The sequence below is a fragment of the Mixophyes fleayi genome, chromosome 3 (genome assembly GCF_038048845.1).
Source record: "Mixophyes fleayi isolate aMixFle1 chromosome 3, aMixFle1.hap1, whole genome shotgun sequence".
NCBI classification, from domain to species: Eukaryota; Metazoa; Chordata; class Amphibia; order Anura; family Limnodynastidae; genus Mixophyes; species Mixophyes fleayi.
Window position 1 is genome coordinate 4,170,534 of NC_134404.1, and position 24,723 is coordinate 4,195,256.

Consider the following 24,723-nt stretch of genomic DNA (forward strand, 5'->3'; position numbering starts at 1 on the left):
AACTTGTAGGTTACTGACTCCTGCTGCAGTGTTTGCTCTCTCTGTGCCTTTGCTGATTCCTGTGTACCAGACTCTTTGCTTTACTGACCATTCCCTGCTCTCCAGACTCCAGTGTACCGTTCTTGGCTTGATTGACTACCTGCAGCTTGCACCAATCTCCATTTTCATGTGTACGAGACCCGGCAAGAACTTGGGGTAAATCTTGCCTTTAAAGCTCTTGGCGCTTTTAATTTACCATGGAAAGTCTCTGGATATCGGCGATTTGCAAAAATCGATATTTGATACATTTAACCCCTGACCTTGTCTCCGCCTGATGATTCTGTACTTTGCTACCAGCCAGTGTACCAGACCCAGCCAGTCTCTTGTTGTCCATGCGTAGTACTCTCTATCAAAATCCACAGTGCTACACCTAGGGCAGACCTGAGGACCGCAAGCCCATCCCGCTTTGCAGCAGTTCTTGGAGAACACCAGGGAGTTCGTTAGACTTCGCACCTCTGGCCGGCCTGTGTCAATCTAGGCTAGCATGAGATTCCTGAGCCATTTCCATTACAGTTTGCTCTGACCATGGATCCAGAGGATAATCCATCTCCTAGGGATTTACTGCAATACTTAGTAGGAAGGATAGAGAAGCCAATCAGGAACATTTCCTGAAAATTCTTCAGGGTCTTTGTTATGAATCCCAGTGCATACATGAAGAGCAACAGTAGTGTAAGGCAAAGTGTCTTTATTCAGGTAAATATATTAACAATGTTAAGTCAAATCCACGGATAACAGGTTCCAAAAGAGACTGTGTAGTAAAATGGCAGGAACAAATATAATAAGCTTTACCCCAGTCCAGAAGGCACAAGGCTGTCCAGGCAAGCAAACAGAGTCCAGGCAAAGTAACTGACACAAGCAAACAATCAAGGTCCAGAAGTCAAGCCAGAAGGTCCGGGCAACAGGCAAAACAGTGTGGTCCAAGGTACAGGCAAATGATTCGGGGTCTCAGGCAAGCAGGCAAGGTCCAAGGTACAGGCAAATGATTCGGGGTCTCAGGCAAGCAGGCAAGGTCCAAGGTACAGGCAGGGGTCATACACGGAAGTTCAGTCCAGCAGGTATATATAAAATAACACAGGAGCATGTTAACAGCAGCCAGGAACAAACGGGATGAACTGCACAGAGCACAGCTTGAGGCAGGTATTTAAAGCAGTGTGACAGGTGCAGTTCTAATTAGGCCTCAGGCAAGGAGATTAACTCCTTCAGGCATGCTGAGGAATTTAGGAACAGAACAGCAGCACCTCTGGTGGTATAAGGTACTGCTGCTAGATACAAAACACAGGAAGAGTTGTAACAGTCTTTCAGTCCTTCTGGACACTCTCCAGAATTCATTTTTGACTCCAAGTTCATCAGCATCTTCTTCAGTATCCTCTCCAGCTCCAGCGGTCGCCTCTCAACATCGCATTCCTAATCCCCCTAAATTTGATGGGGACCTTAAATTATGCAGGGGCTTCTTAAATCAGTTTGTAGTATTCTATTTAGTTTATATGCTCATCTTTTCTATGGATTTACAGAGCCACCAGAGATATGTGGCTGAAGTTCTTTTCAGTCTCAAGAAGAATCGTTTGTTTTGCAAGCTTGAAAAATGTGCTTTCGAGTAAAAACAGTTACCATTCTTGGACTACATTTTCTCTGGGACTGGACTCCAAATGGATCCTACCGAACTAAAGGTTATTTTGGACTGGTCACAACCTTCTGACCTGAATGCCACACAAGGTTTTCTAGGTTTTTTTAACTATTAATGCCACTTCATTAGGGGTTATCGTTCCCTGGTAGCTCCTATCACATCTCTGACTCAGAAGTCAGCCAATGCACAAAATTTAGCCTCCTGAAGCTGTTGAATCCTTTAAAAAGCTAAAGTCTGCCATTTATATGCTCCTGTCTTACAACAACCTGACTACCATCGTCCTTTCTTCCTGGAAAGGGATGCTTTTTCTTTTGGCACAGGAGCTGTTCTCTCTCAACTTGATACCTCCAAGAAACCCCACCCTTGTGTTTATTTCTCCCACCGTTTTCTTGCTGCTGAGAGGAATTATGGAATCGGCAACTCACCTCAGAAGAATAAGTCGATCCTGGATCCTAAATGTATTTTGACCGCTACTTCTCTTCTTGTAACTAGATGTCCTCCAGGCCATCATGGGGTGTGCCCAACACAGCAATTTAATACATTGCACTCCAGCTATGTATTAAATTGCTGCATTGGGCACACTGTTCCCTCATCCAGGATGAATGGTTTTTCAGGTTGTAATTGTCCGGGTTTGTTCTGTATATTCTCTTTGTCATTTTCTAAATCATTTTATTGCTCTGGACCCCATGTGAACACATTCTTTTTCCTGGTGACATCATTAATAGATCTTAATATAATTCCCAGATATAAATGCTCTCCAAAATCCAAAAAACCCCAGTCCTTGTTGATCTTCTTTAACTGAAATAGGCTGTTTGATTTGAACAACGGAATCCAATGTTGGCAGTAGAACAGTCATTATAGTCCACCTTCATATCATCCTAAGAAATGTCGTATTTTGAATATGCCCGCTCATTTTTGTGTCTCAGGAGCAATGTGAATGGAGAAGAGGGCATTTGCTAAATCCATAACAGCATGATACTCCCAACTTCCTGAGTAAGCTTTTCAAACAAAGTCACTATATCTGGTATTGCAATTGACAGAGGTGGTTCATTCTTGTTAAGGGCCCAAGAGTCCATTGTCATTCTCACGGAGCAGTCCAGACTCTTTGCGAAAAGACTGGAGCATTGAATGGGCTGACTGCACGACTAAAAATGGCCACGTGGACAAGTTCATCAGATATCTCTGATCTCTTTATGCAGTAATTCAGGATAACTGGTTGAGAAGGAGATGGAATGTACACTGGATTTTTTTTATATCAAAAGTGAGGGTTTTGTCATCCTTTGATCTCTAAGAATACCCATTCCTAATAGGTTATCACTAACAGGTCACCTTCCAACTGACAGTTGTATTTGTATCATGTATGCCAGTGTGTGACGTTCTCCCAAACAGGGCCGGTGCTAGCCTCCATGGCGCCCTAGGCATTTTTACAAAATCGGAGCCCCAGCCGCCCCCGCAACAATCGGCGCCCTCCTCCCTCCTCCCCCCTCACCCCGTCTTTGCTTACCTCACGACCGCTGCCTCACTGCTCCGTCTCCTCCCTTCCACTCACTGACACTAGTGAGTGGAGAGGAGAAGACGGAGCAGAGAGGCGGCGGTGGTGAGCAATAGCCTCTTCCCCCCTCCCCCGTGCATCTGAATGCTGTGCGGCGGATCAGGCGCCCTCCAGAGCCGAGTGCCCTAGGCAAGTGCCTTACCTTGCCTAATGGGAGCGCCGGGCCTGCTCCCAAACCTTATACAGATTATCATGACCTATTTTAGCTTCAGTATCTAACATGGCAGTGATATGTTGAGGGCAGGCCTCTACATGACAAATAAAATAATAATAATATAGAGGTGTGGCTTCCAGCACTAAACATTGTAAATAATGATGCTTAGTATTGATGTAAGGATATTTTAGCAATTTACATTTTGATGTATAATCAGATGATGTCATATCAGAATATTCACATTTAATTAGATCATGTCTGTTATTTTCCTCAGATAATTTTTTAAGCCATAATTCTGACACAGATTGTACACCCTCCACTATGAAACACCACAGAGTTATATCCATTAGCTCTGTGGGATTAGTGCACACTTCAGAAAGACTCATACGGACAGTAACCAACAGAGAATGATTTCCCTGCATTATTCTCATTTTTCTTGTATGCAAATGTATTCTAGTCATGTTTCCTAGTCCAGTAGATTCTGCTGCTGACAATATGACCCCATCTCATCCTAAATTCCAGATATGTAACAACCATGTCAGCAACTTCTGGCCCACTTTTGTCTATATTTTGCAGCAATCTCACTTAGCTCCTCTGCATTCTCATTGAGTTTTCCTTTTTTCATTTGCTGTGAAAGTGCCTCCGCAGCATTTAGTGAGCTTGTGGCATAAGTAGGATCTGCTAACCCATCTGCTCCTCCACTCTGCTAGTTTGTTATCTCTTTTTTACAGGTCAATGTACACCTCTGAGTCTACATCATCTATCAATGGGTGATGTTCTATGTCCTCAGCACTAAATCCCTGTTGTACCATCACAGCTCTGTCCCTTCCTGCTGGAGATTGTTTTCCGTCTCTTTCTTTCTGCACTTACTGACAATATCCACTACATATATATATATATATAGTATACCGTTTAGGATGCTATGTGTGTGATATAGCTACATGTTATCAATGTATGTATATGAAAAGGAAATATAGATGCACTAGATATTGTGAATTAAAAATGTAATTCTGTGTATTATTATTCGGCTTATACGTTTCCTATACCATAGTTATGCACTCTGGAACATGTTAGGATGCTACTGAAAAGTGTACTTTAAAGCACTCTTACAGCACTCAACCACTTTATTGATACAAGATGTATTAGTCACATTTAGCTACTCATGAACTTGATCCATTGATCCGTGCACTTATAAATATATAACATGTAGATGTCACATTTGCGCGGGAATAGGATCATGAGGTCACATAAAGGTGGACGTGTTGTGTGGTTCATTAGTAAATGATCCTTACTGTATTACTTAGTACACATGACATTATCAGCAGTATATGGAACGTCTCCCATTTATGTGAATATCGGAAAAATATAAGTTAATTGTGTGCGTTTCAGTTTTTCTGCTTATCTCTTACTGCAGTGGACAGTGTGGTTCTCCCCAGGGCACCACCATTTACAATTATATAGAAAGAAAACATTTATTAAAAGAGCACTGTCCTCTCAGATAATCAGCACTGTGGCCTCGCTGATTACTCCAGAATTGTGTTGTCATTTATAATTCCGGAATTGTGGCCTCGCTGATTACTTCACAATTGTGACCTTTTGGATAATCTCAGATTGTAGCTTCACAGATTAGGAAATGTTAATTAACAGAGGTGCAACCATCATGTCCCCCTCTTTTAGCAGCTCAAGCGGCTGGCACGGGACACACTGCCACCTACTGTGGCTGACAGTTTAATCCAGGGCGCATATGTAATACTACATATTGAGCACCATACTCCAGTAATTTAATTAAAGATAATATTTTACTTCCATCCAGCTGTCTGACTCATCTCCCCTCATTACAGATGCATCTAACAGATATAGCTGTCATTTCAAAACGTTTAAAGGTTAGGTTTGATAAAACCCTGAAATTGTCAACCTCCCTATCTTACTAATTATTTAAACTTGATCAAGGTACTGCATGAGTAAATGTCTATGATTGGTAAACATGAATATGATATAATATATGAATATAATATAAGTTCACTTATAAGCCCATCTGCCCCATTTACTGTAACAGCCTATGATTATTGATAATTGGTGTTTATCCCAGTAGCAAATCTTAGTCTAAATTAATACATTTTTGATTTTTAGGACCTGGTGTCATTTTACCTATTGAAAAACTCGGGGCATGTCCCGCAGATGTGGACTACCCAACGTGTGACACTCCTGGGGTAAACAAAACGGCAGATTGTGCGTCAGACAAATACTGCGAGGGGAAGAGGAAATGTTGCTTCTCGGGATGTAAACTGCGTTGTCTTCTGCCTGTGGAACGTAAGTGATCATAAGCTGGCAATTATCATATGACAAAGTATCTTGGGCGTAATTGTCCCATGAAAATGCTGACCGTATATAAGCCAGATCTTCAGGACATCTTTGATTTGCAGTAGAAGTGATATTTTCCAACTATCAAGCGTTGGCCCTCAGAGGTGCTCAAGCCATTAAAACATTGGTCATTTTGTAAAATGATTTCTGGATCACATTTAGTAATATATTTTAATTATAAAACATAGCAATCCCCCCAACCCCCCACCTCCTTAAAATTAAAATTTAAATCAATTTTATAACACAAATATTAAGAGTAAGATTAAGTCCATTGGCCAATGCCACCAATTCCTCACAGGAGACACAGTTTTGAGTTCCGCTTTTGCTTTTCCATTCCAAATGTAATTTATGAATAGAGCTGGAATGATGATGGTTAATTTAATCTGCTGTGTGGTGCAGTTGGGATAGGACTGGGCTCAGGTAAGGTAAGATTCCAGTGGTGAAAAGTACAAAACGTTTGCGGCTAAATGAGGAACAAAGAAAGATTTCACTGAATCTTAATTCATACCAGCTCCATGCCAACTATTATTATTATTTATTTGTTTAAAAGGCGCCACAGATTCTGTGGCTCCGGCATTAACTATAATGAGGCCCACACCTCATCTCTAGTGTATCCCCAATGACCTCACCTGCCGTCACCGGGGATCTGTGTGGCACCTTGTAATGTTACACACAAACTGCAGTCTTCTTACTAAGATCTGACTCTGGCAATTTAATCATTTTTCTTTATCACAAGATCATTTTTTCAGTTGAGAATTCTCTGAGTAGGTGTAATGTGGAAGTGGTAATATTAACAAAAAAAATATAAATTGATATTAATTAACTATATCCTTCATAATTGCATCTTTCTGCAGCTAAGATGAATTCCTGCCCTTACTTCAATCATTCAATCTGCATTTATGCCCGGCCCGCGCCCCCAAACTGCCAGAGAGATGAACAGTGCCAAGGAACCGAAAGGTGCTGCTGCTTCAACTGCGGACGCCAGTGTACACCGACTGGTAAGAGCCATCACTTGTATCCTCACACCTTATATTGTAGGAGCAGGAACGTATTAGGCATATAACAGGTATAGTGCCATAATGTCACTATATGGACTGCATAAGTATCAGCAAAGGGTTAGTCATACAATGCCAGTATTTCTCTCCAGTGAAATATAGTTTTAGGAGCTATGAAATGTATAATGTACATATGCACAATTTTCATATTGACTGGAGGACTCCAAAAAGAATTATTTAAATATAAAATACAATCTTTTTCTTGATATGTTGTATTTTAAAAGGGATAAAATAAAGTAAACTCTTCATAGTCAATATTGATGGACACAAAATTTTATCTACAACTTAATGTGGCTAAATGATGGAAGCCCCCAGCTAAGGCTCAATTCTGGAAGAGTGTGGACGGGTTTTTAGATGGATTTTTCAGATGTTTTTTCCCTTTAGTACTACAATAGACCAAGAAAAAAGATATTTTTTATATTTAATAAAGTAGTGAACAAGGGTTTTGGAAAGTACAATGTTATATTAGATGTCTTTGAAAAACTGTGTATGTTACAATATTTTTGTGTAATATGTTGGGAATGAAGAGGCCCCTGCCCATTATACCAGGACCACAGAGGGGGCAAAGTTCCTGGAAGCCTCTGCGAGAGGGGCCCCCACAGAGTTAAATAAATTAAATCAGATAAGGGGCAGAGTTTGCATTTTTTATCAGTACTCTTGATGTGTGAAGGGGTGCACAGACAATTTAAGTCTGTAAAAGTTGATGTTTGAACCAGCTGTAGCAGATTGGATCCCATATGTCTAATGAGGCGCATTCTATTACTTACACCTACACTATGATGGAGAAACACATGTCTAGGCTCAAATTAACCAAAATAAAAAAAAGCTTCACAGTCCCACATGTGATATAAATAGACACAATGTCCCCACACTCTCATTATTATTCTGAACCATAAAGGAGTCTGAACCAAGCAGTATTATAGGTTAAAATATGACAAAGTTTATTTGATTTAAAAAGTGGTTCTAAAGAGGTAGGAGGGAAATAGAAGAGTGGTCGGAGGGTGATCAGAAGGATAGGAGGGGGATTGGAGGGGGATAAAAGGTGGTAAAAGGGGGATTGGAGGGTGATAGGAGGGTGATATGAGGGTAATTGTATGGGGATTGGAGGGAGATAGAAGGTGGTAGGAGGGGGATTGGAGGTGGATAAAAGGTGGTAAAAGGGGGATTGGAGGGTGATAGGAGGGTGATATGAGGGTAATTGTATGGGGATTGGAGGGGGATAGAAGGTGATCGGAGGGGATAGTTTGTGATAGGAGGGGCATAGGAGGGGATAGGAGGGGATATAAGAATGATAGAATTGGGATAGAAGGGTAATAGGAAGGGGATAGGAGGGTAATAGAAGTGGGATAGGAAGGTGACAGGAGGCGGATAGGATATCTCTCTCCTTTAAATATGCTCTTATCCAGGGGAGGGCTGGAAAATTTTATCCTGAGGGGCAAGACTTGACTCAGCAGCCTATTCTAAATGGAAAAAAATGCAGGTGGCCCCGTGACCAAGCCCAAGCTAGCACACTATGGAACCAGCCTAGGCGGCAGATGCCCCCCTGCCCTCCAGTCCTGCCTGCCCCTGCTCTTATCTTTCCAATTCTGGAGAAAAAAAACAATCTTGACCACACCTCATTCTTTAACTACTGCCCCATTTTGTTTCTCCTGTTTGCCTCTAAAATATTCTAAAGGATTGTCTGCAAACCAGTTACCTCTCGGACAACGCCCTCCACGATCCTGAATCCCACAGGGTACTGTTCTTAGCCAGCTGCTTTTCTCTTTATACTGCCTCCTTGGGTGAACTCATCACTTCCTTCGGCCTCCAGTATCATCTATATGTTGATGACATTCAACACTACCTCTCTTCTTCTGATCTTTGCCATCCAATCCTCTATTGTTTCCGATTGCCTCTCTGTCATCTCCCCCTGGATGTCCTCACGTTTCCTCAATATTAATATAGCCAAAACCAAACTCATTGTCCTCCCTTCTTCTAGATCTTCATCCCGCCTGATCTTTCTGTCACTGTCAATAATACTACCATCTCATATGTGTCCCAAATCCGTTGCCTGAGTTTCACTATCGACTCTTCCCTATCCTTTGCCCCTCACATTCAATCTATTGGCCAATACTGCCGTTTCTAACTATATAACATTGCTCGCATCTGTCCCTTCCTATTCCAGGATGCCATCAAAACTATTATCAATGAACTTATAATTTCCTGTTTGGACTACTGTAACCTTCTCCTCACTGGCATAGCTCGCTCCCATCTTGCTCCCCTTTGCTCTATACTTAACGCGGCTGCTAGACTTATCTTTCTTTCATGCAGCTCTTTTTCTGCCTCCCCTCTCTGCCTAGCCTTAAACTGGCTCCCCTTCCCCTACAGAATCCTATTCAAACTCCTCACCCTCACCTACAAGGCCCTCTCCCACTCCATCGCTCCATACATCTTTAATCTGCTCTCCATACACACTGCCTCCCGTCCTCTGAGCTCAGCCAATGACTGTTGCCTCTCCTCTCAATGAGCTGTCTGTGTATTTCTATATTATCGCTGATGAGAACATACAACATGTCTATCTTGCACCAGTCGATGTGTTAACATGTGACACCGTGATGCTTGCTGATTGGCTTCTTTATGTTCCATGCACTTAGATTGGCTGATTCTCCGGTGGATGTTTATTTATCCAGCACATGTTTGGTGCCTCAGGAGCAAATTATAGAATCTGATGAACCGACTCATCCATCCCTAGTCGGCAATAGGCACAGGGATACTGCAATAATTATATGACCTCATATGTAGGGAAATTAAATGTAACTGATTATTTGGGAAAATGTATGTAATAATTACTTTGAGCATACTACGTGGCACAATATATACAGTCCATGTTACTGCATCCACCTATGTTGTTATTTAATACTGATCTTGTTGTTATAGTGAAGCCAGGGCAATGTCCAGTAAAAAAAGTTTATAAAGAACTGCTGCTTCGACCACGTTGTCAGACGGACAATGACTGCGATGGGAAGGAGAAGTGTTGTGGGAAGAAGTGTGTGGCTCCACAAATAGGTAATAGAAATGTACAGACACATAATGGTTTTATTACCTAATAACATATTATGTAAATCTACACCTGCATTATAGTGTGAGATTAGTACTGGAGTAAGCTTAGTACCAGAGTATCTCCCCTGTATTATACCCCTCTGTTATAGTAAATAAATCCCATCCATGTGATATCACAGCCAAAATGACAAACAATTAGGCTTAGAACAAGTGCTCAAAAAGTACCTCTACAACAGAACCCATGAAAAGTGAAACCGAGCACAATAAGTTGGTTCATATTGTATGTACAGTACACAGAAGTCAGGAGTACAGATTAGTTTTGAAGATAAGAAATTGAATTGAGAAGGGAGTAAATCTAATCTTCACCAATATTTTTAAAGTACATGTTTATGTATTGGTTTAGACTAATTAATACATAAAATAATCCATAAAAATGGACTATCTTATCATCCAAACTTCAGAATGGCTTACTGCTGTGAAAGTAATATGTGTATTTGCTTTGAGGATACCGAGCTTATAGGTAATTCTTTTGACCGCTGAGTGCTAGCCTGTCAGCCTGAAGGCAACCTTATGATACCTCTACGTGTTTAGTCCATGGAAGCCTAGAAGACCCGAACAAGGACCATAAGCCCTAGCTTCTTCTTCCCTGAAGTAAGAAAGAGCAATGCAGCAACATGTGCTGTTTATATAGATCCAAAACCAGGCTCCACCCCTGCCATAAATTCAATTTAGCAAAGAAACACCTGAAAACTGCACCAATACACGTGGATATTTTGGTAGGGTGGTCAATCTAGGAGAGGGGGGGCGGGGACACACTGAGTCCACCAACAAGGACTAGGTGTGACTGAGCCAGTGGACAAGGTCTTTATGAGCAGGGTCAGTTCCTTTCTTCCCTGACTTGGCCAGAGACCGACCTCATTACCTTACACTCACCAGACCATGGCTTCAACACAGATTAGTGCATCTATTAATGTTTAGCTACTGGCAACAAGGAAGTATCTATACTTGGGCTTCAATATATAAATATATAACAGTAACATGTAAAAATAAGTGTTACAAATACAGTAATCTGTAGTTTAACAAAGAGCTGTACAATTGGGAGATATGTAAATTATGTATTTTAGACAGTCACACAGACTCCCTCCTGATTTACACCCCCCTCCCTAGTTAGGTAAGAGAGCACTAGCTTTAAACTGACACTTTTTACATTTCTAGTAATGTACACCTGGTAAGTTTTGCCAATAATAGGAATATGTTCATATCTATGACACTTATCTGGCAAAATTTAAGAACGGTAAGAGGTGAGGTGAGAGGTATGCCAGGTGGGAATGACATATATTGCCAGCTGTGTCTGGCACCCAACTCTCGGCACAGTCTCATCCTATAAAGGAGATCACTCTCGCTCACACTGTGGTCCTCTTTAGATTCATGCAGTATAGAGCAGTTATTAGATCTGCTGGAGACTGAAGCAGCTCTGTACAAAATAACGATCTGCTCCACAAGACACTCCTGCTCGTGCCCTCAGTCTGTACCAGGTTCCTCCTTAGACAGAATCAGCAGCTGTCGGCTCACAAGGGAGATCTGTCTGTTATACTGTAGAGCAATAAAGCTTAAGAGTATAAGATGTGTGGATGGAAGAAATTTAAATCAGTCCGGACTCAAAATAACTTGAATCTTTAAACAACTTGACGCGTTTCTCCATATACAATAACAGTTTCCCCAGAAGGGAGACACAGACACAGCATGTTCCATTATTTAAACTAAATTCAACAAAAACAGTGCAGGGATTTTGCAATTACCTACATCGCACATTTATTGATATTGTTACTATGCCATGCTTTTATCTTTGTTTTAGATTATAATACATTCAAAGTAAATTGTATATTTAGTCTTATTGTGGTGAACTGGGTTTTGTGGTCATATAATACCTTTGATATATATTACTATATATATTATTATATTGTGTTATATTTTGATCTTTATGAATGTATCCGTATCTTTATATCCTTTTCTTTTAATGCAGCATTAATTCCTAGATCACCATTATAAGACCTTTTTCTTATTTTTATTGCATTTTTAATATGTTATAAATTGGTATTTATATATGAAGAAATTATTTTGAATATTTATTTTATTATTAGAATGTTTATTCTTCTTGGATATTATGTTTATATTTCTGTGGGGTTTGCATATACTTAGTTGGGTTTATATTTGTATATCCAGTATACGGATAGTATTTTTCTTGTGGAATAGAGGAGGACTGGTCTGGGATACAGAATAAATACAGAATATATGCTGCTAGATACATATAACACAAGTCTATATGTTCCCTTCTCACAGAGCATGCTGGGGTCTGCCGAAGCAGCCTGGATAACCTAGCATGTATCACCCTAAAGAAATCTCTGTGCAACTCGGACTCTGATTGTCCCAAGAAGCAGAAATGCTGTCTGTCTGGAGATGTTCAGAAATGTTCGGACTCCTTGAAAGGTAAATAGGTTTTATTCTGTATTCTTCAGTTCTACATGGAAAGAAATTGTCAACTATATCACATTTCACACTAAATGCATAATAGTGAGATTTTATCTTGAAGTATGTCACATACTAAGCAGAAAAGATCAGAACATCTATAATACACTGATATATCCTTTATTAAAGTCACGTGTAACTTTATAACAGGATTGTGCTGGAAGTGACTATCACTGTGGGGAGCTGGGTTAGTGACTCACTTCACTCCCACACACTATGGACTATGGATGTGCACCGGCGACTTTTGAGGTCTCGTGTTTTGTGTTTTGGATCCGGATTTTCGTTATTTTTGGGGTTCGGATTTGTCTCGCAAAACACTTGACGAAAGGTCTCGGTTCGGATTTAAGGTTTTGGATTCGGATTTTTTTTGAAAAAAACATAAAAAGTTTAAAAATCAAGTTTTTGGGCTTATTTTCACTCCTAGGCTATTATTAACCTCAATAACATTCAATAACAAGCATTTCCACTAATTTACAGTGTATTCTGAACACCTCACAATATAGTTATTAGTCCAAAACGTTGCAACAAGGTATCTTTCTGGACTGCGTAGAGGAGTGGGTCACCACAATATATATTAAAAACCCTGAACTTTTATGATTCGCACCAATAAATGTACCTGGACTGCGTAGAGGAGTGGGTCACCACAATATATATTAAAAACCCTGAACTTTTATGAATCGCACCAATAAATGTACCTGGACTGCGTAGAGGAGTGGGTCACCACAATATATTAAAAACCCTGAACTTTTATGAATCGCACCAATAAATGTACCTGGACTGCGTAGAGGAGTGGGTCACCACAATATATATAATAAGAAAACCATCAACTTGTTTGATTCGCACCAATAAATGTACCTGGACTGCGTAGAGGAGTGGGTCACCACAATATATTAAAAACCCTGAACTTTTATGAATCGCACCAATAAATGTACCTGGACTGCGTAGAGGAGTGGGTCACCACAATATATATTAAAAACCCTGAACTTTTATGAATCGCACCAATAAATGTACCTGGACTGCGTAGAGGAGTGGGTCACCACAATATATTAAAAACCCTGAACTTTTATGAATCGCACCAATAAATGTACCTGGACTGCGTAGAGGAGTGGGTCACCACAATATATATAATAAGAAAACCATCAACTTGTTTGATTCGCACCAATAAATGTACCTGGACTGCCTAGAGGAGTGGGTCACCACAATATATATAATAAGAAAACCATCAACTTGTTTGATTCGCACCAATAAATGTATCTGGACTGCGTAGAGGAGTGGGCACTGGGCACCACAATAAAATATATAAAAAACCTTCAACAGGTCTGCATTACACTACACATACGGCTGCTCCTCCATCCTCTCCATCATATACATGTTGGAGTTTTAGCGTGTGACAACCTCTTGTTTTTGATAATGTCAGTGCATTTTGAATATTTTTCAATTTGCCCCACACCACTGAATGTACTTTATCTATGATACGCATCTATCTATCTTGACTGCGTAGTGTGGTGGCCCCGGTACACAATTTGGTACCGAGGCCACAATATAATTAAAAAACCCTCCACGTGTCAGAATTCCACCAAACAAGTATCTGGACTGCGTAGTGGGGTGGCCCCGGTACCCAATTTGATACCGGGGCCACAATAAAATAAATACACCCTCCACGTGTCAGAATTCCACCAAACAAGTATCTGGACTGCGTAGTGGGGTGGCCCCGGTACCCAATTTGATACCGGGGCCACAATAAAATAAATACACCCTCCACGTGTCAGAATTCCACCAAACAAGTATCTGGACTGCGTAGTGGGGTGGCCCCGGTACCCAATTTGATACCGGGGCCACAATACCTCCTCCAAACATGGTACAGACAATTCGTCATTGAGATCCCATCAAGTATGTTAAAGACAGACAGGGTCCAAGTGTTATTGGTTGACTTTGTAAACCAAAAAACTGTCCCTGTTGCACATAGTCGTGCAATGAAGACTGACTTTTTCATTTAAAGGCACCATCTTTCAAGTGTAGTGTTTGTAAGTCTAAGTCATATTATACTTTTGGTAAAATTGGTTTATTTTGTTCCTCTTTATGGTAACTACTAATAGAATTAAAGTATTAAATAGAAGCGGCAGTTCCTCTTTATGGTAATTAGTAATAGAATTAAAGTATTAAATAGAATTAAAGTATGAAATAGAATTAAAGTATTAAATAGAATTAAAGTATGAAATAGAATTAAAGTATTAAATAGAATTAAAGTATGAAATAGAGTGGTATAGAGTTGTAGTGTGGTATAGATAGAGTGGTCCCCACAATATAATAATAAAACCCTCAACTGGTCTGAATTCCACCAAACAAGTATCTGGACTGCGTAGTGTGGTGGCCCCGGTACACAATTTGGTACCGAGGCCACAATATAATTAAAAAATTGGGCATCAACTGTCACCGTTGTTTAATATCTGATACACCTAAATATGGACTGCACAGTGAAGTGGCCCCGGTAGTAAATTTGGTGCCGGGGCCACAATACCTCCTCCAACTTCCAAGTGTAGTGTGTATAAAGACAGACAGCGTCGAAGTGTTATTAGTTGGCTTTCTTAACCCTAAAATTGTCCCTGTTGCAAATATTCGTGCAATGGACAGTTACTTTTTTATTAAAAGACTCAAGCTTTCAAGTGTAGTGTTTATAAAATATAAACAACAATACAGTAGTTTTAGAGCACGTCAAAAACTCTTGTTTTAAATTATGACACGGCATTTTACTTTTGGTTTAATTTCTTGAATTTTTTAAAATTTGGTTTTACTTTTTGAACATGGCAAACGACTGTTGATTGGTCATATAATGCCAAAAAAAAAGTTCCAAGATGGAATTGTCCTTGGGCCCTCACACCCACCCTTATGTTGTTGAAATAGGACATGCACACTTTAACAAACCAATCATTTCAGCGACAGGGCCTACCAAACAACTTTGGCTGAAATGATTGGTTTGTTTGGGCCCCCACACCAAAAAAGCTATTCATCTCTCCCTGTACAGACTAAACAGGCTCTACTGAGGCAAGATGTCGTCCTCATCCTCAACCTCTGATTCCTCTCCCCCTACAGTGTGTACTTCCTCCTCATCACACATTATCAATTCGTCCCCGCTGGACTCCACAACCACAGGTCCCTCTGTAGTATCTGGAGGGCAGTGCTGTACTTCATTGAGGAATTGATTATTCATTTTTATAAACATCATTTTTTCAACGTTGTGAGGAAGCAACCTCCTTCGCCGCTCACTGACCAGGTTCCCCGCTGCACTAAAAACTCTTTCCGAGTACACACTGGAGGGGGGACAACTCAGGTAAAATAGAGCCAGTTTGTACAGGGGCTTCCAAACTGCCTTTTTTTCCTGCCAGTAACAATATGGACTGTCTGACATGTCTACTTGGATGGTGTCAGCAAAGTAATTATCCACAATTTTTTCTATTGTGACAGCATCCAATGCAGCGAGAGTAGACATGTCTGCAATGGTTGGCAGGTCCTTCAGTCCGGACCAGATGTTATCAGCATCCCCGCCAGTGCCTCTTTTGGGAAAACTGAGCTTTTTCCTCGCAGCCATAGATGTGGAAGAAAATGAGGGTGGAGCTGTTGGCATGTCACGGTCCTCTTCAGAGGACAATCTCCTGACCAGCAGGTCTTTGCACCGCTGTAGACTTGTGTCCGCCGGAAACAGAGACACAACATACGCTTTAAACCGAGGATCGAGCACGGTGGCCAGAATGTATTCCTCTGACTTTAAAAGAGTGACCACCCTCGGATCCTGGCAAAGCGTACGAAGGGCTACATCCACAAGAGCTACATGCTTGGTGTAATCGCAATGGCTTACCAGCTCCTCCCTCACTTTCTCCAGCTGCTTCTGCAACAGCCTGATCAGGGGAATGACCTGACTCAAGCTGGCAGTGTCGGAACTGACTTCTCGTGTGGCAAGTTCAAATGGCTGCAGAACCTTGCACAACACGGAAATCAGTCTCCACTGCGCTTGACTGAGGCGCATCCCCACTCCTTTGCCTATGTCGTAGGTGGCTGTGTAGGCCTGAATGGCCTTTTGCTGCTCCTCCATCCTCTGCAGCATATAGAGGGTGGAGTTCCAGCACGTCACAACCTCTTGTTTGAGGTGATGGCAGGGCAGGTTCATGCTTTTTTGATGTGCCTCTAGTCTGCGGTAGGCACTGGCTGAATGCCGAAAGTGTCCAGCAATTTTGCGCGCCACCGCAAGCATCTCCTGCACACCCCTGTCACTCTTGAGGTAATGCTGCACCACCAAATTAATGGTGTGGGCAAAACATGGGACGTGCTGGAAATTGCCCATATTTAATGCCCGCACAATGTTACTGGCATTGTCTGACACCACAAATCCCCATGAGAGTCTAAGTGGGGTAAGCCACTGGGAGATAATTTCCCTCATTTTCTCTAATATGTTGTCAGCGTTGTGCCTCTTATTAAAGCCTGTAATACACAATGTTGCCTGCCTTTGCATGAGCAGCCATTTTGTAGATGCTGCTACTGATGCAGCTGTTGCTGTTGCTGCGGAAGGGGATGCATCTACCCAGTGGGCTGTCACAGTCATATAGTCCTTCGTTTGCCCAGAACCACTTGTCCACATGTCCGTGGTTAAGTGGACAGTGGGTACAACCGCATTTTTAAGAGCACTGAGGACACTTGATCGTACTTCTCTGTACATTTTTGGTATCGCCTGCCTAGTGAAGTGGAATCTCGAGGGGATTTGGTACCGGGGACACAATACCTCCATCAACCCTCTAAATCCCACTCCACTGATGGCGGACACCGGGCGCACGTCTAACACCAACATTGCAGTTACAGCTGCAGTTATACGCTTTGCAATAGGGTGACTACTATCGTATTTTGTGGTCATGGCAAACGACTGTTGGACGGTCAATTGTTTTGTGAAAGACTTAGCGGTCTTACGACTTCCCCTCTGGGAAGATGACCGACTAACAGCAGCAACAGCAGCAGTGGCAGTAGTAGGCGTACCGCTGCAGGATTCCTCGGATGAATCCCGTATTGAGGAGGACTCAGTCTGGCTGCTGACTTGGGCTGCAGGACTGAATCTGATGGAGATTGTGGAGGAAGTTGACGAGGAGGGTGTTGCTGGTGTGTATCCAACTGGACCACGGGATTTAGGTGTCCCTGTACCGATGAGGGTCCTAGCCCCAGTTCCTGAACTAACCACTGAACTATGAAGGTTATTCAGGTGACGTATAAGGGAGGATGTTCCTAGGTGGGCAAGATCCTTACCCCTGCTTATTTGAACTTTACATAAGCTACATATGGCCATACATTGGTTGTCTGGATTTGAATAAAAAATAACTCCAGACCGAAGAGGTGCATTTTTTGGTCTTCTGACCAGGCATGACGATGGGCTTTTTCATCCCATGGACATCAGCTGTTTCCCCCCCTGGTGCCTCATTTACAATAACCACATCACCATCCTCATCATCAAGTTCCTCCACAGCGCCAGCTACATCATCAATAGCCTCCTCCCGAGCCACCTCTTCCCGTACAGTGATGGGAAGGTCAGGCTTGACAACCACCAACATCCTTGGACTCGACTTGTGGATTTGTGATAATTTCTCTTTAGAAGGCAGAGTTGTTTGCTGTTTTGTTGCTGACAGCATAACTCTCTTCAATTTTTTGTAGGGGGGGGGAGGAGGAGGAGGGCTAAGATCCGTGGGTGAAGCTGAACCACTAGTCATGAACACGGGCCAGGGCCTAAGCCGTTCCTTGCCACTCCGTGTCGTAAATGGCATATTGGCAACTTTACGTTTCTCCTCAGATGATTTTAAGTTTCTCTTTTTGCTACTTTTTCTTAACTTGGGCTTTTTGGATTTTACATGCCCGGTACTACGAGATTGGGCATCGGGCTTGGAAGACGACGTTGATGGCATTTCATCGTCTATGTCATGACTAGTGGCAGCAGCTTCAGCATTAGGAGGAAGTGGGTCTTGATCTTTCCCTACTTTATCCTCCAAATTTTTGGTCTCCATTATATGTAGCACAAGATACTGCAGAATGTGTGAACTTGGTAATATTGCAGTACCAATGGACTTATACTGCTGGATTGGTTTTGCAAATTTGGTTATAATTATTATATATTTTTTTTTTTTTAAATTTTTTATTTTTTTTTACTTTTTTTTTATTTTTAAAAAACTTGGGAATAGTGGGGAAATAACTATGCCCTTAGAAGCACAGAGCACAGGACACAGCACCACTGGACTGAACAGGACACGGCACAGGACCCAGCAGCACTACGGAACTCAGCAGGACAGAGCACAGGACACAGCACCACTGGACTGATACTGCAGAATGTGTGAACTTTGTAATATTGCAGTACCAATGGACTTATACTGCTGGATTGGTTTTGCAAATTTGGTTATAATTATTATATTTATTTATTTTTTTTTTAATTTTTTATTTTTTTTTACTTTTTTTTATTTTTTAAAAACTTGGGAATAATGGGGAAATAACTATGCCCTTAGAAGCACAGAGCACAGGACACAGCACCACTGGACTGAACAGGACACGGCACAGGACCCAGCAGCACTACGGACCTCAGCAGGACAGAGCACAGGACACAGCACCACTGGACTGATACTGCAGAATGTGTGAACTTTGTAATATTGCAGTACCAATGGACTTATACTGCTGGATTGGTTTTGCAAATTTGGTTATAATTATTATATTTTTTTTTTTTTTTTTTTAATTTTTTATTTTTTTTTACTTTTTTTTTATTTTTTAAAAACTTGGGAATAATGGGGAAATAACTATGCCCTTAGAAGCACAGAGCACAGGACACAGCACCACTGGACTGAACAGGACACGGCACAGGACCCAGCAGCACTACGGAACTCAGCAGGACAGAGCACAGGACACAGCACCACTGGACTGATACTGCAGAATGTGTGAACTTTGTAATATTGCAGTACCAATGGACTTATACTGCTGGATTGGTTTTGCAAATTTGGTTATAATTATTATATTTATTTTATTTTTTTTTAATTTTTTATTTTTTTTTACTTTTTTTTATTTTTTAAAAATTTGGGAATAATTGGGAAATAACTATGCCCTTAGAAGCACAGAGCACAGGACACAGCACCACTGGACTGAACAGGACACGGCACAGGACCCAGCAGCACTACGGACCTCAGCAGGACAGAGCACAGGACACAGCACCACTGGACTGATACTGCAGAATGTGTGAACTTTGTAATATTGCAGTACCAATGGACTTATACTGCTGGATTGGTTTTGCAAATTTGGTTATAATTATTATATATTTTTTTTTTTTTTTAAATTTTTTATTTTTTTTTACTTTTTTTTTATTTTTTAAAAACTTGGGAATAATGGGGAAATAACTATGCCCTTAGAAGCACAGAGCACAGGACACAGCACCACTGGACTGAACAGGACACGGCACAGGACCCAGCAGCACTACGGAACTCAGCAGGACAGAGCACAGGACACAGCACCACTGGACTGATACTGCAGAATGTGTAAACTTTGTAATATTGCAGTACCACTGGACTTTTACTGCTGAATGTGTGAACTTGGTAATATTGCAGTACCAATGGGCTTATACTGCAGGATTGGTTGTGCAAATTTTGTGGTATTTAAAAAAAATTAAAGTAGTTTTTGGTATTTTTAAAAAAAACTTTTTTTTATTTTTTTAAACACAGGGGAATATTGGGGAAATAACTATGCCCTTAGAAGCACAGAGCACAGGACACAGCACCACTGGACTGAACAGGACACAGCACAGGACCCAGCAGCACCACTGACCTCAGAAGGACAGAGCACAGCACACAGCACCACTGGACTGATACTGCAGAACACAGCACAGCACAGCACAGCACAGCACAGCACAGCACAGCACAGCACAGAACTAAACAGCACAGCACAGAACTAAACAGCACAGCACGAGATCTACCAGGACAGAGGACCACCTAAGACACCCTCCCTCTACCCTGATCAATGCCCGAGTGAAGATGGCGGCGACTAGCGGGGAATTTATAGGATCCGAGTATCGCGAGATCCGACAACGGGATTATGAGTCAGAGCCTCAGTTTCACATTTGAATTTGGCGCCAATACCCGGATCTGTCTCGGATCCGACTCGGATCCGCAACGTTCGGGTGGGCTCGGATTTCATAAATCCGAGTGCGCTCATCCCTACTATGGACAGTTTTCTAATGGGATCTGACACATTTCAAAAAGCTGATCCTGCCGTCATGTAAGCTGATGTGACATCACTGGTCCTGTGCAGTCCAACCAATCCACACAGTTCATTTATGCTAAGCATATCTGCCAAACTGTCACTCACACTTTGCCTACTTAGTAAGTGAAGCCCCTCCCTCCTACAAACCTGCTGCAGAGGAGTGGTAAAAAGCATTATATACCTAATTAGTTATATAGAAACACTTCTATTTTGTCCCATATACCAAAACAAATAATGGCTTGAATTTCTGCTTAATGTCAGTCAAACAGTATACAGGTAATACAATACATGTAAGTAATTTGCATATCATACATCCATTAGTGTTTCTTGGGTATCATACCATAATAAGTGTGACATTGGGTTGTTGTATATAATTACACTGGGAATATATGTGAGGTGGTGGATATGATGGGTCATCTCTGTCTGTAATTACATTTTATACATTTCTAAAACTGGATTCAAAGACCATTTGTCTATTGCAGAGAAGCCTGGATCCTGCCCAGTCCCTATAACAAGGTGCATGGCACCGCCAACCCCCCGGGCCCCTCCTATCTGTAATGATGACAGTGGCTGTCCGGGGAACAAGAAGTGTTGTGTCCGGGTGTGTGAACCAGAGTGCATAGACCCCATCCGATGTAAGTGTATAATGATCAATATTCTAATATTACACAGTTATGATGGAAAATAACACACACTGAGTATTGTGTATCATATTACTGCTCTAATAAGGAGGGAGTAAATTATGTATTTGTACTGGTGTCTACAGGGTACTAGATAAACAGTAATGAACAGTAATTAGTGTATAAAAAAGGAGATTAAGTAGGAGATCTACAAAAGGTCAATATGTAGAAATAGAGGTAAAATTGGTATTTTAGTGATTTACAGGTTGATTTCAAAATCACAGAATCTATAAAAACAAATATATCTGTAAAATTCTCATTTTTCAAATCTCATAAAATAATAACCCAAATCAACGCTGTTAAAAAATAAATAAACTGTTGTGGATGGGCCCATATATTTCAGTGGTGTTTCCACAGCTGTTCAATTAACACCAGTGAAATGAATGGTCCTATTGAAATGAATGTGAAAGGTTCCGTTTTTCCATTACTTGCCAAACGGTGAGTTATAAATAGTTTGGTATTTGGACATTCAGGAGGAGTCAGATGTATTCTAGTATTTCATGTTTTTCCATATCCCCGGAACTCCCCAGAAGTCCTGGTTTTATTTTACCAGGAAATAATTTGTTATCACTCTGCCTATAATTTCATGTCTCGTCATCATCTTCATCATTTATTTCTATAGCGCCAGCAATTTCCGTAGCACTTTACAGTTAGAACAAGCACAGTAATAACACAACAAGTGGATGCAGCCAGATAAATGCCGGGAATGGGAATATGTAATGAGAGTGGATGAGAGACGCAGATCTTGTGCAGAACAGAGATGGTGAATTGGGAGATATTTTGAGACAAGTGAGGAGATGTATATTGGTGCAGTCTTGTTGATGGTCTTGTATGGTAGTAGAAGTATTTTATATTGGATTTGGTGAAAATCAGGCATCCAATGTAGAGACTGACAGAGTGTCTCTGCAGAGGAAGAATGATTTGTAATAAGAAATAAAGCTAGCATCTGCATGCAAAATAGATTAAAGTGGTGATAGCCAGATACTGGGAGACCAGATAGGGGGACATAGCAATAGTCAATGAAGGGGATGATGAGCGCATGAATTAAAGATTTGGCAGTGTCTTGTGTGAGATGTGTCTATCGATTTGGGGAACAACCAATAGTTCTGAGTCAAGGATAAAACCTTGGCAGTGAGCTTGTGGGGTGCGATTTAAGGTCAAGTTGTCAATAGAAAAATAAATGTCATGTAGGTAACTTGGTGGGTGGGAATATTATTAATTTTGTTTTTGAAAGAGTGAGTTTGAGTTGGCGAGAGGACATCCAAGATCAAATGTCAGAAAGACAGTCAGTAATGCAGGACATGACAGATGGTGAGAGATCAGGGGAGGATAGATAGATTTGTGTATCATCTGCACAGAGATGATACTGAAATCCAAAGGGGCTTATTAGTTGTTCAAGAGAAGTGGTGTAGATAGAGAATAGCAGAGGACCTAGGACTGAGCCTTGTGGTCTCCAACTGATAAAGGAAGCGGAGCAGAGGTGGATCCAGAGAAATTAACTCTGAAAGAGTGATTAGATAGATAGGATGACAACCAGGATAAGACAGTGTCTTAAAGACCTAGGGATTGTAGCGTCTGTATGAGAAGGGATTGGTCATCAGTGTCGAATACAGAAACATCCAGGAGAATTATAAGAGAGTAATGACATTTAGTTTTAGCAGTGATCAAATCACTGACAACCTTAGTCAACACAGTCTTTCTAGAGTGTTTAGAACGAACGCCTGAGAAGGATCCAATAGGTTGTTTAATGGCAATTTGAGAGAGTTTTTGGATGAAAATTTAGTTTGTTTTTTTAGTATAAATAATCTCTGCATGCTTGAATAGTGATGGAAAAGTACTGGTAGAAATAGCGAGATTACAGGTTTTAGTTAAAGGTGGAATGAGCACAGGAGGCAGGGATCTACCGATATGTGAGGGAATAGTATTAAGAGGACAGGAGGTAGAGCAGGAAGAGAAGAAAAGAGTAGTTACTTCATCTTCATTTGTGGGCTCAAATGAAGAGAAGGTGTTAGAGGGTGCTGGGAAGGAATTGAGCTGATTGCTTGTTGAGGAAGATGATTTCAATTTAGAATTTTTCTATTTGGTCCTTGAAGTAGGGAGCAAGATCCTGGGCACTTATAGTAATCAGAGGTTTTGGAGTGAGAGATTTGAGAAGAGATTTAAGTGTAAGGCATTTGAGGTTAGAAGCCTCAGTAGAGATGAGTGATTGGAAGTATTTAGCAGTGTCCAGAGCACTTACTTAGGAGAGGTATATAGCAGTATATGTGAGGAAATCATTAGAGGGACGGGATTTAAACCAGTGACGTTCTGATTTATGAGAAAGTATTTGAAGAATTTGTGCTACTTTAGTGTACCAACATCAAAGTGGAAACGAAATATGAAGCTTCACTGGAGCCAATTGATCAAGGATTGTCATTAGGGTTTGGTGAAAATGAGGTACTGCCATATCAAGGAAGGATAATGTAGAGATTGGGGAGAGAAGTTGTAGGAGAGAGGTGGAAAACTGTTAAAAATGTATAGAATTAAGATTTCTGCGGCTATGAGGAGGCTTGGTAGAGTCATTGTGATTGCAATGGTAACTTTCCATATGGCATTTAAACAGAATCATAACAAATTAATCAACCACATAAATACAAACTTCTGAATCTCTATAAATATTATAAAAGCCAAATTAAAAAAATTCAGGATCATTTGGAAATAAACCTATTAGTGCAGAATATTCAAATATGACTTTACTGTTTACCTAGTGGATGAAATCTTTACAGACAGAACTTTTCCCATTTATTTCAATGTTCAAAATTATTTCAATTATATTTCTACAAGGAGCACACACACTGAAATCACATTTAAATGAATTGGTAAATTGAGAAGACCGGAAAGCTCTGAGATTGTTTAAGCAATGCTGGTGACAATTGTTATTTTAGAGTCATTTGGGGATGGGAACTCCCCTCATGACCCATCTAGTGATTTCTAAAGCAGTTTGAAAACCTCTGTTTACATTTCCTCCTAAATGTTGATGAGCAATTGAGTGAATGATCAGGTGATTACATGAGGCCGGGGACAAGTGATTGAATGATCAGGTGATTACATGAGGCAGGGGAAAAGTGATTGAATGATCAGGTGATTACATGAGGCAGGGGACAAGTGATTGAATGATCAGGTGATTACATGAGGCAGGGGAAAAGTGATTGAATGATCAGGTGATTACATGAGGCAGGGGACAAGTGATTGAATGATCAGGTGATTACATGAGGCAGGGGAAAAGTGATTGAATGATCAGGTGATTACATGAGGCGGGGACAAGTGATTGAATGATCAGGTGATTACATGAGGCGGGGACAAGTGAGTGAATGATCAGGTGATTACATGAGGCGGGGACAAGTGAGTGTATGATCAGGTGATTACATGAGGCGGGGACAAGTGAGTGAATGATC

At 41.0% G+C, this 24,723-nt stretch overlaps 2 protein-coding genes across 2 annotated transcripts in view; both read left to right on the forward strand.

Moving 5' to 3' along the window:
- LOC142143311 (uncharacterized) overlaps positions 1–24,723 on the forward strand; it is a 1,060,202-nt gene that overhangs the window by 889,491 nt on the left and 145,988 nt on the right. The gene's annotated exons all lie outside the window — the stretch shown is intronic.
- The window catches only part of LOC142143310 (uncharacterized), a 31,835-nt gene that overhangs the window by 6,228 nt on the left and 884 nt on the right, over positions 1–24,723 (forward strand). The window contains exons 2-6 of the mRNA XM_075201037.1: positions 5,500–5,679; positions 6,585–6,728; positions 9,702–9,830; positions 12,165–12,311; positions 21,092–21,244. Of these exons, the coding sequence (XP_075057138.1) occupies positions 5,500–5,679; positions 6,585–6,728; positions 9,702–9,830; positions 12,165–12,311; positions 21,092–21,244 (753 nt within the window). The remainder of the gene's footprint in view (positions 1–5,499; positions 5,680–6,584; positions 6,729–9,701; positions 9,831–12,164; positions 12,312–21,091; positions 21,245–24,723) is intronic.